Source organism: Cygnus atratus, chromosome 20, assembly GCF_013377495.2.
Source record: "Cygnus atratus isolate AKBS03 ecotype Queensland, Australia chromosome 20, CAtr_DNAZoo_HiC_assembly, whole genome shotgun sequence".
NCBI lineage: Eukaryota > Metazoa > Chordata > Aves > Anseriformes > Anatidae > Cygnus > Cygnus atratus.
The window spans coordinates 5389994-5408159 of NC_066381.1; the positions used below are offsets into that span (position 1 = coordinate 5389994).

At 43.3% G+C, this 18166-nt stretch overlaps 1 protein-coding gene across 10 annotated transcripts in view; it reads left to right on the plus strand.

Annotated features, from left to right (window-relative positions):
- Positions 1–18166, plus strand: part of RFFL (ring finger and FYVE like domain containing E3 ubiquitin protein ligase) — a 44323-nt gene that overhangs the window by 6339 nt on the left and 19818 nt on the right. For 6 of the 10 annotated variants that reach the window (XR_007709059.1, XM_035559151.2, XM_035559159.2 and 3 more), the window contains exon 2: positions 13670–13860. Coding sequence is in view for 9 of the 10 variants with exons in the window: in XM_035559151.2 (XP_035415044.1) it covers positions 13670–13860 (191 nt within the window). In the remaining variant the exon portion in view is untranslated. Of the gene's footprint in view, positions 1–2089; positions 2132–2316; positions 2337–9135; positions 9315–11613; positions 11705–13669; positions 13861–18166 lie in introns of those variants that run through there. The other 4 variants (XM_035559156.2, XM_035559158.2, XM_050714763.1 and 1 more) reach the window with 4 other exon arrangements.

Genomic DNA, 18166 nt, shown 5'->3' on the forward strand with positions numbered 1-18166 from the left:
TTAAAAACAAAGTACTTGCAGTTTCTTCTTATGTGCCGGCGTCTGCCTTGAGAGACATCTTAAATCTGCACATGGGTTTATCTGATAGTCCTGAATGGTGCTGATACCATCTCTGAACCCTTTCATCGGTGAAAACCTACTTAAGGATTTTCAGACTGTGTATGTTTTTACAGATACTAAATTATATTTAATATATTATTTAATCAAATGTTATTAAGTAACCATTCTATGATCGTACTTAAAACGAGTCCTGCCTCCTCAACAGTGTTTTCCAAGTGGTGATCTGGTGAAAACCTAAGTAACTTGGTAAGGTACTGTTATGGAAGCCTAAACTTATTTTTTACTTCTGGATATGACTTATGATAATACAAGCTAATGCTTTTATTGCTCTGCCTGGAATAAGAGATGCAAGCTTGAAATTAAATCTGGAGTACATAGTAGTAGTTCCTAAAAATTCTCCTGGTAAAAGCAAAGGTGAAGGAAAGGATATAAACTCTTCCAGTCTACTGCTTACTTTGACTGATCAGCTTTAATCCCTAAATATGAAGGAAATAGCCTACAAGCATTTAGCAAACCTTCTGAACTTATAAATAAAAGGGGATTTTTACAACATCCACAAAATATTTGAAGTCTAAAATCCTAGATGTTTTTCTAAACAGCAATTTAATAGCATACTGCCTCCTGACGTTTTTCTTTGTCAAGTACCAATAATGTCTTTTTTTTGACATAGCCAAATATGTTAGCGAAGCTCTCTTTAAAGTAAAAATGTTCCATTAAGTAAAAACAAACATTTTGAACAATATTTTGTTCTGCATGTTACCATAATTTTGGCTGTGAACTGGTAGGGAGTTAAAACAAACAAACCTCAACAAAAAAAGACCAGAAGACTTAACTGGACTTGCGTTGTCTTTGGCACTCGTCTGAAACCAAGTCAGCCTTAAAATAGCCTCCTGTTGTCTGCTTTTTCTTCTTCTGTGTTTTGGTATGACGTTACATTGTTAGGATGCTCTGTAAAAGCGCAAGACAGTCATAAGTACATTTTTGCTCTAAGCATTTCTTCCCAGAAGCGCCTTACTGAGCTGTGACGGCTCTCTGAAAGTATTTACCTCCATTACGAATATAGCACTGCCTTGGAGAAATAAGATATTAACTTGGTTCTGTTCCCTGAGGGAGTATCACTTGTGTATTATGTAGGGGAAACTGAGGCACGGAGAATCGATCTGATCAGATGCACAGGTTGTCCAGGATAGAGCTAGAAACTGAAACCAAAAATCCTCGCCCACGTTTGTCCCTTATTATTTATTCCATTACTAATCTGAAAGTAATTTCCCAATGGCATTTGTTGAACTTTAGGTCTCTTTTAAAAATAGGAATAAGTGGTGTGTGATTTTTGTGTATGTAATCCAAAATGGGGCAATCTCTGCTGGACTGAGAAAAGAAGAACTCAGAATGGAAGGAAGTTCACGGTGATGTTGCAAGGCAGCCGGTGGAAAAGGCTGGGTGGGCTGTGGGGAGCTTCCTCGCTGCAGGGGTCCTGCTTGAGCTGGAACATTGGGTAAGTTGTTTGGGATCTGAGAACAGAAGCGGAGATGTTTGGAGGTTTTATTTAAAAAATAAGTGTTCCTTGTTGTTAAAAAGCCGTGTGAAAGTACAAGACAGCATAATATCTGTTCCCAGCTTCCGTGATAGTCGGTACGTTTTTTCTTAATGCCCCAACATCACTATTTAGTCTATTACAAAAGTTTTGTCTGTCATTCTACAAAGCAAACAAATCCAGGATGGAAAAAGGCACTCCTCCCAGTAGCAGAGAAGCAAAATGAAAATGGGACCATAGCTATGTACTGCAAAGGTTGGAGAAAAAAAGCAGCAAATTAAAAAAACAAACAAACAAAAATCAGATTTATTGGTTTATAAAGCCCAACGGTTTCTGGAGCACTGACTCATGGTGTCTGAATGCTTGGGCTTGCCAAAAGCCGTGCACTGAAATGTGAACCCAGGCTGCTTGGGCCATATATGGGAAATTTCCTCTTTGTGACGAAGGTGCGGAGTCCAGAAGATGCAGGTCCTTAAAGGCTGCTTGGAGTTTTCATTACCTGGTATCTTCTAAGTCTTTTGAAAATATTTCCTACAGGTAGGATCCAACATTGGTTTCATGGTCAGCAATCCTGACTTTCTGCTTGGATAAACATAAATTCCAGCAGGTTTAGGTGAGCTGTGCCTTAGGATGGTGTGCTCTTCTGCTTCTGTTGGCAGTTTGCATGGGTGCTTGCAGTGCTTGGCACACAGTTTTAATGTTCTGCTGGAATGTGTGTGTAGAGATGTGACAGTAAAGTAAGGTGGGTGGCTTTATTTTTTTTGTCATGACTTTAGTTGCAAGAGAGAAGTGTTTACTTGTATGGAAGTAATTTGTACTGATAGTGTAGGTAAGCACCTCTGTGAGCTCTTGCAGCATCTCCTTGGGATGTTACCCTTCAACTCGCTATCCAAAAACCCTGGGCAATATGGTTGCCTTTTTTTTTTTTTTCACGTTTCAGTTTGAGTAAAGCACAGATCTCAGTCTGTAATGTTTTGGGGTTACTAATCCTTAGTGTTCTGCAGAAGTTGAGGCTGAAGGAAGATGGGCATGGCAGTCAAACAAGAGCAGTGGTAAAGTAACTGACTTAGAATCTTTCAGCACTAGATATCGTAGGCGGTTGGAAGTGGTCTTTTTTTTTTTTTTTTTTTTACAACATCTGTCCCATGAATGTTGAAAGTAGTTCCTGTTACTCTACTGACAGACACTGGATGGTAAGGCTTGTGCTTTCCTTCAGTTTTTAAGCTCTTATACAGGCCTGCACGTAAGCAAGTTTGAATTTCAAATGCTTCAGTGCTAACTGGAGATTTTTTGGCACAAAAACTGTCGTTAGTATTTATGAAAATACTTTAGGAGTGCAGCTTCAAAGCCTCTCTCAAACTTTCACCTGTACTAACTTACCACAAGCGAGGGTGGGTATTTTCTGTTGCCTACAGATGTGGTGACTAAGCCGTAAATGAACTGACTTCTGGGTTCCAATATCCTTTGTTTGAATTACAATACTAGTACTCAGGTTTGCTGTGTTCATTATCCTGAACGCGCCTTTCTTTAACTGCTGACAAACCCGAAAGTACTCCAGCGCTCGAGGAGAACTGAGCTTTCATGGTATTTCAGCTGTGACGTGCCTGCTGGTCTTTGTCCCCATCTATTACGGGACATAATTTGCAGTTGCATTTTTTTTCTATTTCAGCACCTAGCCTGGATTTGAATTCAGGTTAATTTGGAATAAGCATAGCTAAGAAGTGAGTTTGCGGTGTTGGTACTTGTTATGATGTGCCTAAATTACGTGCATTCAGATCTTCTTCAGCCTAGCCAAGTAAGTGGTCTTTTTTCTGGCTACAGTTAAATGGGTTAGAGGTTGCCTACCAGTCTGCACAGATCTTTGTTGCAAGCTATTTTACTGCAGAATCATCCATCTGAATGTGTTTTCCCCCACGTGTGTGAATTCCTTGGGTTTTACGTTCATTTTCTACTACCAGTTTGTGAAAAAGAGGCAGTGGGAGAGTAGGCTTTGTGTGCGAGGAGTTTTGAGGCTGTCTTCTGATTCTAAAAAAAGACTTAGAAGTGTACTATTTGGATAATAAATCCCAAGCTTGCCATGAAAAGTAATTTAGGGGCTTTCCAACTGGCACTGTAGCTCGTCATTAAACACTCTTGACTCTTGGTGTCTGAGACAGTGACAGCACAGAGCCTGTAGAGCATTAGTGCCAATTGCAATCCCAATTTCAGACACATTTGATGCAATTCTGAGTGCTGAGACAGCATCACCTCCAACGCAAGCTCAGCTGTTGCACGAATAACACTGCAAGGCTTGAGATTGCACTTGTAACGATCTCTGTTTTGGGAACAGCCACTCCAGAGTACTCCATCTCTCCAAATCCTTACGCTTGTTACACCAGGTGGGAGAGGGAGTTTGTGTACACATCACTGCGATTTGTGGTGAGACGCATCTTATGTACTGTGCTCCTATCCTGCTTCTAGGAGCTGGAGGAGCGGTGGCTGGATAATGCCTCCTTCTCTGCTCACCTGCCCCGTACAGTCGCGCTTCGTTCCAGTGATTAGCTGTTGATGAACGCGTAATTTATTGAGCTGGAGAGAGAGCTCCAGTCAAAATGAAACGAGACGTGCAGCAGTCCTGGGCCAAGGATTTCAACAGAAATAGCTTGATGTCTTTTTATTTGAAATGGGGACTGCAGTGATAGGATGAAGACACAACAAGACATCCCATTCTCATCCAGCTCCCTGTGATCCCCCTGCTCGGAAGAGCACCATTAAAGCCCTGCAGTGGTGATTAGCTTTTTCCTTCTTGAAAGCAGAGGTGACTTGAAACTGTTCCTCTGCAGTACTGGCTTAAATTGGGGAGCTGCTGTTGCTTGTTTGTAATATCTGAATGCTGGAGTCACTCAGGTCATAGCAGCGTTCTGCAGCAGAAACTTAGTTTGAGTGATTTTTATTACAGGGACTGTAGAATTTTTGAAGGGGGTGTGAGGCGTTTGTGGTGTTAGCAGCCGGAGGATTCCCTAAATTCAGTATGTTGTGCCTTTGGAGACCATTTCTGGCTTTCAGGTGGGCACACATCCAGCTAGCCTCTCCCAGCTATTGCCACGCGACTGTCACAGAGGTAGTCCAGGTGGGTTTTGAGACGGAAAAACTTCCCTTGAATAGAGCTGGTTAGGGAAGCCATGCAGTTAAGTTATCAGATTTTTGTTTAGCAATTTGTTGCTGTATATTGCAGTTATTTTAGCAGCTACTCAACTGCTTGAAAAAAAGATAGCTGGCTGAAACTAAGTCCAGGAAAGACTTGTGATGATGTGAATGAAAAGAGAAAAAACTTTAGAACACGAGCCGGGATCAGTCTTTTTCCCATAATGAAAAGTACCGATTGAAGTGGTACACAACAGTCTCAGATTTCTGGATTGTGACTGCAGAACTTTTGACAGAGAACTTCTGTTTTTGCTGTCGCTTCTGTGTGTGGGATGGAGACAGAGGTCCACACATGCAGGATGTTAGGCAGGTATGGTAAAAACGCCGTGCTTCAGAATCGAATTTCTCCAGAGTTTTTTCTTCTCATTCTGACTTAGTTTGTTATGTATTACACCTGACTTAATTTTGTTTTGGTGATGAGTGTGTCCTGCTAGGGTGAAAGTATGCACCAGATTTCTTGTTGCTGTTTTTCAGGATAGCGAGATAGTGGAAGGGAGATGGTCTATCTGAGGTTACAAAAAAATTATTCGGGAAGAGGTTTTGGACTAAGGAATTAAGGTGAACTGGGTAAGAAAAATATTTGTCCAAAACTAGTCAGTAGTATGATTTCATTAATCACTAGGGGGTTTTGTTGTTTTGTTTGTTAGCTTGCTGAAAGAACATCACTGACTTTTTGCAAGGGAAAAAGCAGGCTGTTGTTGAATTTCCATTTTGGCAGATGTCTCGAAACCTAATTATGTGTAATAGCAAGAACAACTTTTAATCTAAATATTTTTTCAGTATACACAGTGCAACTTTAGGTCAAAATAAACAGTTTACATTGCAATAATACACCCCCCAGGTACCCTGTTCCGTTTAAAACAAAACAGGATTTCCAAGGTTCTCTTATTGGGAAAAAACATTTGACATAAGTTGTGCTTCTGAGAAGGAAGAAAACGGGTGAGTGCTGTTTGCAATTCAGGTGCAGAGCCTGGGAGTTGAGTGAGACGGTTTCATTTTTGTGACTTTGGTATTAGCTTACTCTGCAATGCTGTATAAATAGCACAGCTTTCTAAAAGCATTTTCTCAGTTTCCAAATGAAAATGACAGGTCTCTGGTTTCAAAGAGGTGCTTGAAGTGCAGATCCTGTGCACTCGTAACAGCACGGGGGGATTTGCTGACGGCCATAGGTGCTTGCACCCTACACACAGAGCATCAGCAAGCGTGGCATTCAATATGCTTGCAAAGTAAATTGAATGCTGATAAGCACTGATAGAGCTGTAAAATGTTCTTGGATTACCCACTGTGTTTTTTAATGTATTTGAGGTCTCTAATTCTTAATCTTTCTCTCTTTAAGCACATTTTCTAAAGGCTTACGTTGCAGAGGACTTGCTCCACTGTAAAACAGGTTATAGCAGTATAAAGGGATCTTTGTCTGCATGATGGTTTCCTTTGTACAATATAACTAGGAAATTACTTTGGTATTTTCACTTCTCATGGAGTTGGCAATAATTTAAGGCGATAGCATTTCAGTGGAACTGTGCGGGGTTGTGTCTGTGCAGCTCCAGCTTTTTCCTGCGCTGCTTTGCGCCCTACCCCAATGGGCTGCGCTGTTTACTTTCTGCTCTGTGGTAAACGGATGTCACTTCCTTGATTAAAATGCTGGTGTGCAGCCAAATTCCCATCCTTTGGGCTCGGGGAAGCAGCGCACCTAGCAAATCCGCTGTCGGATGCGGCCGTGCGCCGTGCTCCTTCACCTGGCTGGGCGCATTGGGATGCTCCGCGCCTCTGCTGCCCGCCTGGAGGCTTTGGAAGGCATCATGGCTGCGTTAAGGAGGGCCTGAAGATGGATTGCTGGAGTGTACAAGCTGAGCTTCCAGCCCTGTAGTAATGCACCCGATGGGGAAGGTCTAGGCAGCTCCATCCGCCAGCCAGGGGATGTGAGTGTGCCGGTGCTGCTCAAGGACAGCTGTTGGCACTGACAGCAAGTGTGCTGCGCTCCTTGGTGCTCCAAAGCCTCGCCAAGACACCACAGAAGATAGCTCGGATGTTTGGTTCTGACTAAGTTCGGTGCGGATTGAGCCGAATGCCTCGTCCTCTGTGTAGCTGGACAGTTTCTGAGACTGACATCAAAGCTGCTGCTTGGACTGGTGAGCTGTTGTGTATTTGTCTTCGTAAAGATTGTCGGTGTTGCATGCTTAGGTGCCTAGAGATGAGACACATCTCGTCTCTCCAAAACAACACTTCAGTCTCTCTTCCCTCAAACCCTCCCGTTTCTAGCTGTGGTACAGCTCTGATGTGTGCTCGTGTATTTCTGCAAGATGTGTGTTGTCATCCTGGGCATGATGTGGACTCCTACCTTTGCTCCTAAGTGCATTTTTCCTTTCCCGAGGTAAAAATCTAACGTGCTTAATCCAGTTGTTATATACAATGAATTGGATTTCCTTGCTATCTGTTAGCTGGTGCCCACTCTTCAATTTCTTCATGTTAGTTAAGTCACCAGCTCTGCGAATGTGCTCAGACTGACAGCCTGCCTCCTTGCCTTGTGCCTCTTGCAAATATCTTGTTTGCTGAGTTTTCCACCAGCCACAACACGTGGCTTCTTCCATTTACCATAATTCTGGTCTGTGTGACACAGACTAATTAAAATAAAACTTAATGAATAAATGTCATTTGAGCAGATTATAGCCTTGTTATCAAGTAAATACTAATTTGTGATGAGGGAAGCAGTGATTTCAGCTTTCAAGTGGTAGGTTATTAGTGGAACTAATTTTAGCAGGGCATTCCTTATCAGTGCAGGTTTACTTTTATTTAAATAATGAAGAATTATAACAATGAACAACCATACAGTGCTATTAATGGGGCAAAAAAATGGTTAATTACATACTTAAGTCATTGCAAAACAACATTCATGAAAGTGGCATCTGTTGAATTTTGCAGGGGATATTACGTGGAATAATAACATAAAAATAATTCTAAAAGGGCTGTGGCAGGACATGAGTATTTTGAAGTCACACTGCCCTGTTCTGGCTTCCTGAGCAGGCTTCAGTGGTCTTCAAGGCCCTAGAAATAGTGGAAAGCAGTGGTCTTGTGAATAAAATTAATCTCAGTCGTCTTGTGTCCCACTGGAAGCGGTGCCCTACCAATGAATGTGGTGTTGTGGATGCTGCGCGGTGGATGGCAGGTTGGACGCGTGTTTTTGTACGCTGTCTGTACTTGAAGCACAGACCTCGGTGGATTCCGCGGCTCGGCAGTTGGCTGGTACATGGCAAAGAGTGAGGGGAAGGGGGAGAAGGCAGGCTGAGACACTGCAGTGATCTCACGGAAATCGCTGAGAAGCAGAAGGCAGTTCAGGAGCACGGGGCGCTGCTGGCAGGGAGTAAGAAAGTCAGGGAGGGTGGCCTCTGAGTGATGCGCGAGATGGGGAGAGGAGCTTGGTGCTTCAGGGAGCTGACAGAAGAGAAGCTCAGTGTGGAGAGCAGAGCCACTAAAGCAGGAGGCGTGAGGGCAGCTGATGGAGCTAACGAACAAGCATGATTATTGAAAAGCATGACCTGGCAAGGCTGCTGTTTGTCATGCATCTCCCTCCCTTTTTGGCACCCTTCCGTATCTGCAGTAGCCTCAAGGGTCGTCGGCCGTGGTGTTCCAGTGGCTGAAGGACTCTGGGGAGGAGGAGGAGGACTTGGTGCTGCAGCCTCTGCTCATGTGGGAGCAAAATCAGCTGCTCATGGGAGCGCAGTTCCTTTTGATCTCTTGACTCAAGTGTCTTGTTTGTGCTATTGTATTCCAGCTCCCAAATTCCTGAGCAGCCAAGCACACTCATGGACAACTTTATTCTGTTGAGCCAAAAGCTCAAAGATTCTGAGAAATGTTGGTTTTGCTTGCTCTGGTCTCTTACTGTTTGCACTCTTATAAAAATTCCCTTTATTTTCCTGTTCAAACATCAACCTAAGTTCTCCTATATAGACAAAGCCTACCCTTTGATAGAAATCCACAAAGCATGTGTAATAAATCCTGTGTGTAGACAGTAGTCTCTGATATTCCAGCCAGAAGGGTTATGGCATTAATATTGCCTCTGCAGTAAGAGGTATTGTGAGAGTCTGAGTTCAAATGCTTGCCTTTTTTTTTTTTTTTAAATGAATATGGAAAGCATAAAATCCCAGGAATGCATTATGAATACTGTCTCCAACAGGGTATGGGAGGAAAGCTTCCGACATCAGTGATTTTTCCTCTGGAATGGAATAACACTCGCAACTTTATACAAAACTCATGGAGATGCATAGAAGATGTTAATGAACAGCTGGTGAAATGAATTTCAGCCTGCTGTTTAAAATCAGTGAAAAGAGTCTCAGCATTCACAGCTTCATATTTGAGGGGGAAAAAAAGGCAGTCCAGCAGAGTGTGGTAGCACTGCTGTGCCTACAGACCATGGCAAGTGACTCCCTGCCTCATCCGCGGTTTATTGGATGCCTTCTGGCTTTTCATTAAAGGAACTCAAGAAAGAAGGTAGAAGAGCACCCCCACCCTGCCAGGAACACGCCCAGAGTGATAATTGCAGGTGGGTGGATGTGTTTGCATGGCCAGGTTAGGCTGTCTTTGATCTTGCACCTCCAGCCCCTGCTATTGCAGGCACCCCGAGCGCAACACGTGCTTATGGTGCAGGGCAGGTCTGTGTGGCCGCCAGGAGTTCTCTGGTGATTGCCTGCAACACAGCTTCAGTTTCCCCAAAGCGTGATCTGCTCTCATCCTGCAGCTGTGTAGCTAAAACATTTACTTTCTCCCGTTGGCCAGTATGAGCAGCGTGTCCAAGAATAACGATGCCTGCTGCTATCAGTAATGCCTGTGATGTTACTCACGCCAGCAAGTTGACCTCTTTTATTCGAGAAGTTGCTTGAGAACTCCAGAAGACTGTGGTGTCATTAGCTTTGCCACACGGATGTGCTAATATTGGTCAGGTTACTGTAGGGGTGTACCAAGCACAACAAAGCAGCAGCATTTTTTGCTGGTAAATGTTGTGGAAAGGCAGTTGTTTGTGTTAGTGCAGCTGGGGTGCTCCCCACATGGGAAACAGCCGCTTGTCTGCAGAGGTTTGGGCTTTACGTAGGGCAGTACTTGCTAGGTACAGTACTCGAACGGCCACGTCTGCACCAAAAACCTGTCCTTCCAAAGCACTGCTTACAGAAATCATTAGTTTCTGGGTGGTGGTGACCATGTGCCTCTGAATGGGTAATGAGATAAATAAGGGAGTAGTTAGGTTATAGAAGACGTTGTAGAGCAATCTAAGAAATTGCCAGCTTGAAATCTCACCCTGAAGTACAGCTGTTGCTTCCAGCCCTTTTCCTCAGGTCTGCAAGAGGTGCTGCACAGAGCAAAGGAAAGCCCCTTTTTGAAGCAGGTGCTGGGTCTTACCTCTGATTCCTGTCATCTTCCTTCAGCTGTAGGCAGACAGAAATTGTAGCACCTTAAATCTCAGTCCAGTCTGCTCGGTAGTGCAGCCACCAGTTAGCAAAGCTTCACCCAGCTGGTGGCAGTTTGAAGTTCCCGTATTACAGCTGCTGCCTTTCCAGCCATTAGCAGCATAATTACTGCTTTTCAGCCACCGTGGCCCTGTGGGAATGTGGAACTAGTAGCAAGTATCTAGGAAATGAGGTGGGCTGGCGTGGCCTCCTGAGATGCAGAGCATGAGGGCAGCTGCACGGGCAGAGGTTTGCGAGCTCCTTCTCTTGCCCGTGGAGCAGTCAGGCTGGGCTGCAGCGGGAGGGCAGGCTGCTGGCAGGCAGGTACGGCACCGTGTGCCTGCAGGAGCAGCCCGCCTTGTCCAAGGGCTGGTGGCAGCACAGAGGTGCAGGGTGCCTGCTCAGGGCAAGTACGTGCTCAGGAGGAACCCTTCGGCCTCCTGAAAAGTCAGAGCTGTTTGTTTCCGTACACCTAGCAAACGGCAGCACAAAGCAGTTTCAGTGAGGCACCTTTGTCAGCGTAAATCCTGCTTGCAGACAAGCTTAAACTTACGCACCAAGGTTCTTAAATAATTAAAACCTGACATACGCTATTACAGGCTGCGGTAATGTGGCTGTCGTACCTCCATGTGCTCCTTCCTCTTAAAGATGGAAGGTGCCTTTGGGAGAAGCTGTGCAGACCGGAGGGCAGGCCTGGTTGTAGCTGTCTGCTTGTGGATGTTTCCCTTCCATACTCTCACAGATGAGCAGGATTAAGGTTCTTCTAAAACAACATCTGAGCCTTTTGTCAGCCTTTTCATTTCCTAGGAATAGCCCGACTCTACAATTTCAGCTGAATGCAGAGTTCTGTCTTATTTTATCCTTGTTTGTGTCCTCCCTTGTGTTTTTCTTCCTGAAGTTTGATGTGTTGCAATGTTCCGGAGTGAATTACTGGGTTGTCTTTTTAGGAGAACAAAGTTTTGGGGGCAGGCGGTAGCATTTGTATATTCTGCTGTCGTGGGTGGCCTTTGGTTTGCAGGGGTCTTTGGAGCAGAAAGAGAAGAGAGCTTATGATGGACGCAGTTTTCCCCTGCTGCAGAGCCTGTGAATACAAGTTTCACTATGCAGAAGTCTCTCGTGTTGTTTAGATTTGTAATTCCTAGGAAGAAATCTCCAAACAGCATAGTTTAAAATACAAACTCAGTGTTTCCTAAATATATAGGATCTGTTAGTGTGTGAGAAGGACCGATTGCTTGAAAATGAGTGTGCAGAAAGAAAGAGTAACTGTTTTTTCCTGTATGATATGTGAAGTATGTGTTTTGATTGCAGTGCAGCGCTAATACAAGTGGGTGATGTGTTATTTCTGTTCATGGAACGTCTCTCCGTGTATTTATCAAGTGATAATTACCTTTGCTTACACAGGATGACAACCCTGGCATGTGAAACTAAATGTTAGGCTGAGACACTGGAGCTGTACCGTTGCCATTTGCAGACCTCAGCTCCCTGTGTGTTGGTGAGAACTCGCTCTGCTTTTCCCTCGATTCTTGTTTATGGTTATAAATACCAACTGCATTGAAGCTTACCTTCTGACACCAAGTTTTGTACACAGAGATGCAACACGAATCCAAGTAGCTGGGGGCCTGAAGGCCCTCGCTGTCTTGCTGTGACCATCCCGTGTGCTTTCTGTGTGGGACGTGCGTGCTCCTGCTGAGGTGGTTTGCTCTCTGGAGCCGCTGGGGAAGCACAGTAGCCTGCTTGTTGTGTCTGAGCGTGGCTCCAAGTGATGTGGGAGGAGGATGGTCCAGGCACTTACAACACTTTCTGTCAACACTCACCGATAGGATCACACCTTGTGATTTTTGGGGTTCAGTAGTATCAGCTTTTGATAGTTTTAACATCACAAATATCTGTAATAATAGTCCAGTGCCCTGTGTCTGTGCCATGCTTTTGGTCACCCCGTCCTTCCATCAGCTGCCTGGTGCTCCTCTTTCTGTTACTATCCGGCTATTAGAGATCTCAGCACTGTGAACATCGGTTACGCCACAAATTGTTTATCAGTCACGAATCTGCAGATCTTCCCACAAACACTGAAATCTGCTGAGCTGCCAGGGTAAACTCGTCGGTAAGCTCACCATTGTGAATCCTGAAAGGCGCGCGTCTGCTGCGGTGACAGCAGCCACTTTGACAAGCCACGTTCAGGCTTCAAAAGGAATAAAGATACCACTAACGCTACAGATACTGGAGCTGCACCAAACTGCAGCAGCTTTCCAATTCAAGTATATCAGCCCCAAAGACGTGACACAGCTTCAAAACAAACCAACCCCCAGTTTGTTAGCGTGTTGTACCAAATTACCCTTAGGGCTCATACCAGCCCCCTTCCCGTGGGAATCTGGGTTTTTACAGTGGCAAAAATTACTGTGGTGAAATAAATGAATTGGCTGCGTAGCTGGGAGATGTTTTATTTCCAGATTATAAAACTGAGCAGTTGCCGAACGCTGCCAGTGATGGACCTGATTGTTAAGACATAAAAGAAACACAGTCCAGGAGCTACAGCGTGAATGCAGAAATGCAGAGGAGGCAATTTGTATTCTGTTTACCATTAAGTGATGACACGTGGTGTGTGCTCTAGAAACTGAATGCCCAGATGAATTCAGACTTCTTTGTAAACTCCCCAAAGCCAGTTTATAGCAGTGTGTTTCTGGAATACTTCTGCATGGGTGGTCTTAGAATACGAGACTGTGCATTTTGCATTTGGCTGCTGGGATTTTAGGTTACATGTGTATACATCACTGTTTGGCTCGCAAGAAAATAAACAAGCGATTATGTGTCTCATATGCAATTGTTTTCCCAAGTTAGTTAGTGGAAGCTAGTGTCTGAATTTTCTTGAATGACTAACGTTACTTGCTGCACGATGATTTAGTGTTTAAATGCTGCAGATTTGATTGAGAACTGGCATATGTGAGATCAGCGGCTCCACTGTCCTTGTCCTCTTAGGTTTGTACCTGTAAATTTGTGGAGGGATTTAGAATTCAGTTGAAGAATACTCGTCTGTAATCTAGCTGTTAATTATGTCTCATAAGCATTACTTAAATAAAATGGGAGCTTGTTATCTTTTCCTGATACACAAAAAAAGAAAGTGTTATGCTTACATGGAATAGAGACAGACTGTTACAGCAAACTAATCATAGAGCTTCAGCCAACTGGAACATAAAGTTTATCTTATCACTGGGATCTCTTAACACTTAAGAAATTCCATTAACAGCAGTCCCGAACATTGTCCTTTCTCACCAAATGAGTGCTTGATGCAAGGTTTTTGTGTGTGCACATTTAAGTTAGAGGAAAGCTCAAGCCTTACGAATGCTGTCAGAACGTGAATCAATGGTGGGAAATTTAAATGTGCATTTTATGATTTGTTCTTGCTTTAGCTGACAGGTTGCTCCTCACGCCATGTCTAATGTATATTTTTTTCCCCTTCCAGTTACTATGTGGGCAAGCTGCTGTAACTGGTTTTGCCTGGATGGCTCACCTGAAGAGATGCAGCCACAGCCAGAGCAGGGAGCCGGAGCCCAGGCCTACTCCAACCCTGGGTACAGCTCCTACCCATCTCCCACTGCTTCTGAGGAGAGCTGTAAAGCCTGCGGGGCGCACTTCGACAATTCCTCAAGAAAGGTGAGTTGTGAACGTCTTCCCCGGTGCCACTGACTGTTCAGTTTGCAGCGTGCTGTCTGACGTCTGCTTAATTACCAAGAGCTGATTTGAAGAGAAATGGGTGCATGTTAGAGACATCTGATTTGAGGAAACCATATGGAGTAAGAGCTTGCCTTTGCGTCTGTATCCCTTAGTCATTCTTTCACAATTAGCAGGCGCAGTTAAAGATGATTAGAGATGTGGTAGTTAGCCTTAGACTTGACTCTCCCAGATGCTAAAAGAAGGCGGCCAAACTGCTTGTAATCATTTAAAGGAGCATTAACCTGAACGTTAGTTTTTTCATTTGTCATTTTAAAATGTCTAATGCTCTTTAACAAAAAGTTGTGGTAAGAAGTTTAGCATTCTATCTGTGCTTTCAGGAAAGGAAGATCTACGTATCTCTTGCAAACTAAAAAGCCATAAAAGTTTATTGAGGGTGTGTTGAATTGCTGAAGCTTGGTGCCAAAACAAATAACAAGCCAACGGGAAAACAAATCCATTTTATCTTGCCTATAGACTTCACTTGCAAGCATATAGATGCCAAAATAATTGTTGCCATGAGATCTTCAGTTAGACAGTAAACCCTGTCTGGGACATTATTTGGGCATGGTAATTCCTATAATGGTGCTTTGAAAGGCTTCTTTTGAGGAAAGCTGTTCAGAGTCCAAACTCCATGGCTTAAGAAGTGTCTGATATATTCATCCACGTTGGCAAATATCTTAGATATTTTTTGAGATATTTTTGCTGAGAACGGGTGAGTCTTGGTAGAGCTGTTGCTTTCTACTCATGGAACAGCAGGGATGTTTTATTTTTGCACCGAGAAGTGTTACGGCTCCAGAAATCATTACAAATTGGAATTTTGGTAACATATTTTGAGGTGTTACTCCCCTTAGTGGTTTGGGTATGTAAATATGCTTAGATGTTTTTTGACAGCAGGCAGACTCTGGGTCAGCTGGGAATAAACAGAACAATCACTGCATGTGAGTGTGCGTAGTATTGTCTTTACACTGTGGTGTCTTTGCAAATACTTGCAAAAAGAATTATTCTGAATCCGATGTTAACTCTTCTGCATACTAGCAAGTTGTGGATGTAGATGATTCTGCTTTTGAAATGTAAATAAATCATGAAGGTATGTATGAGTTATACTATATCCAGTGCTAGGTCTATTTTTTCCTGTTATCTTCTAAAATGTATTTTCCCGTATAAGCTGGTGTGCAAGCTGTAGAGGATCTGCTGAAGCAGTGCAAGATGTTTCTGCCCCCAGCAGATTTCCCTGTTTTCCTGCTGGAGTTGGCTGGCTGTGTAACTGGGACAGCGGAGTACAATGAGTGCTTCTGTCTCAGCTGCTCCCATTCAGTGCAGGCTATCAAAGAAGATGAGTTTGAGGCTTACGTTCTGGATTGTGAAGGGGGGTTCCTAACTCACAGGCCACCTCTCTTCTGCCACCACAACTACTGCAATCCCTGGGACTGACGGGAGCTGGGTGGCTACAGGTGGTGAAGCTTAAACAGCTGCAGGAAGGTCTGCTAGAGCTCAGCCATCAGCCCTTGGCCTCCAGAGGAGGATTTGATGTAAAGAACTGTATACGTAACTTATAGAAAAACTGACATGTTTGTAAGCCATGTTAATTGTTTAATTCTGTTTATGTGGATGGAGAAAGGCAGGAAATCTTACTTTGATGCAACAAGACCACAGAAAACTGTATTTTGTCCCAGGAGAGGCAGTACCTTTGAACTCTAAAGTCCAGCTGATGTTTATGTTGAAATACAGTGGATTAAAACAAATTCTTTCCACATTGCAGACTGTATGGATAACTTAATTTGCCTTTAAAAACAAAGGCAGAAAGCTTGTATTTTAAGTTCTTGAATTTTAATCATAATTGTATTTTTAATTTTCATATAACATGGCACCAACTAAAAGAGCTAGGGTAGGGAACATATGAATGAGCATGGACTTGTAAAATGCTTTTAAGTAACTGTTGGAACATCTTTAAAAGATGTAAAGCGTAATTTTGGAAGCAAAAATAATCTCCATTTTTTTTGTTTTTGTTTTTCTTCCTTTAGCTGACGTTTTTGATCTTGGTGTTCTGCAGCAAAATCCCCACAATCTTTTAAATTTGAAACAAGCATTCTTCATTTCAGTCTCCGCTAATGGAAAGCCATGGCAGGCGTTTCTGGGGGATATGTCAGATTGTTGTTCCTTCCCCGTTTTCTGATTTCAGTGGCTTAAATTGGCTGACGTTTCAGGAGGATGCTTTTCTTTGCATACTTCCAGAAAAAGCTCCTGGCAAGCTGGAGTGTAAGATTTGAAGAAAAAAACAAAACAAAACAAAACAAAAATCAACGCTAGCTCTGCTGAAAGCTTGAATATTGGCATTTCTTCATTTTATCCTGCATATGGAGAAGAGCCAAGTGTATCAAAGCCCTGTCCTGGTGTCTCTGGGTGACTAGCTGTCAGAGCGCAGCAGCAGCTTACATTCGGGACAGACTTCTGATTTAAAGTGTTTTGCTTCTGCTTGACCACCCTGTGATTGTGCTACCAGTTAGAAATAGGAAGCATCGTTCAGAAGTGGTCTGACCTTTTAGTAACAGACTTTAATTTACTGCCACATCTGAAATGCATTGTTCTGAAGAGAACGTGGTCTTCAGTCACTGCCTTTTCAGAGCTCAACAGATGTATCAAAAGCTGTAAAAGCTGCTTAATGCTAAGGTGCAGCAAGCAGCTTCTGTGTGTGTTTAAATACCTGACACTTTGATGCAGGCTGGGAATGAAGATGAATCCTAGTGGCGAGCTGGTAAGTCAGAGACTTAGCAGCCTGCTTTTATTTTGACTTCTCAAGTGTATCATTTGAAAACTAAGGCAAACGTGTGTTATTGCTGTTAATGGCTTGCAAAAAGTACGTTGGATAATGCAGCCCTTGTGCTGTGCTCGCTCATGTGATATCTAAACACAGAAGCACTCAAGTAGGCGTTTTCTGGGTTAGAAGGTCCTTGGCCATACAGTTCCTTTGGGAGCCAAAGTGGCAGTCTGCAGAGCACGGGGAAGGCTACCCTACAGCCAGAGTAAAGCAGAATATATATATATATATATATATATATGTATATGTATATATGTGTATATATATATATATATATATCCACACACACATATACATATATATTTTTTCCTCAGTTTTTCTGGTTGCTCTCCTGTCAGGATGGGCAATTGACAGAAGGAAAGTGCTGTTAACGTGGTTATTTTCCATTAATCTGCCTTTGTGGAGTGTTTGTTTCCCCACTCCAGGCACGTGCCAGCCAAAAGTGCCTGCCCCAAAACTTCTGAAGTTAATGAATTGTCCCTCCAATCTTGGGGTCAAAGAAGTCACCAATGCTTCTTTTAATAATGACCAAGTTATGGAAAACTTCTCAAAACTGAATGGTATATGGAGATTGACTTCCATCAGCAACAGAGCAAGACAGGAAGAGGCACTTATATGTGGCGTGCCCCCAAGTAAACAGCAATTTTGAGATGAGGTTTCAAGTCCGCATGAGATTCTCTCTGTGGTAAAAATGTTCATGTCTTAATGTGCTTAGGCAGGAAGCTGGGACCTTTCCCACTAACTGTCATTTTAAGTCTATTACAGGGGCTAAATGAGAAGTCTGGTGGTTATAATTGTATGGGTGGTGTGGGGCAGGGGGGCTGCCAGGCTGTAAAGGGGTCTGAAGGAGCTTATGGAAGCAAGTAGTGTATTAGACCTTTAAAACATGAGAAGCAGCTACTTTCTTTGAACTGTGAAATTATAAATGTTCTTTGATCACTAGGAGCAATTCATGAAACTTTCTTTTGTCTATGAGTTTGTATTTGTTGCTTCTCCAAGTCTTCATGGGTATTTTTCCTTGTACAGCTCTGAAGGATTAGGATGTTAGGATAAAAAGGCAAATTTATGGTGACTCATAGATAGAACAGGGAAAACTATTTATCTCTCCCAAGCAGATGTAGAAGTAAAGGGTATAAATCATAAATATCTAAGCACAGCCTACAACTCTAGTGATAAAAGGTGACTGTTGCTGACTGGTCTCTCTGAAGCCTTTTTGATTTTTGCTCCAGCTCCCGCTGGGACAAGCAAACATATGCACAAACCCTTTCAGAACGAGGAATCTCAAAAGAAGGAAAACGTGAGCCTACTTGGCTCATTCCAGAGGTGACGGTTTCAGGGTAGAAATGATGTGCCCTGTCAGGACAAGAAAGAAAATGACATCTGTAGGTGCTGCCTGTTGAGCTCTGTTTCATAGGGCTGCTGGTCTTCTCT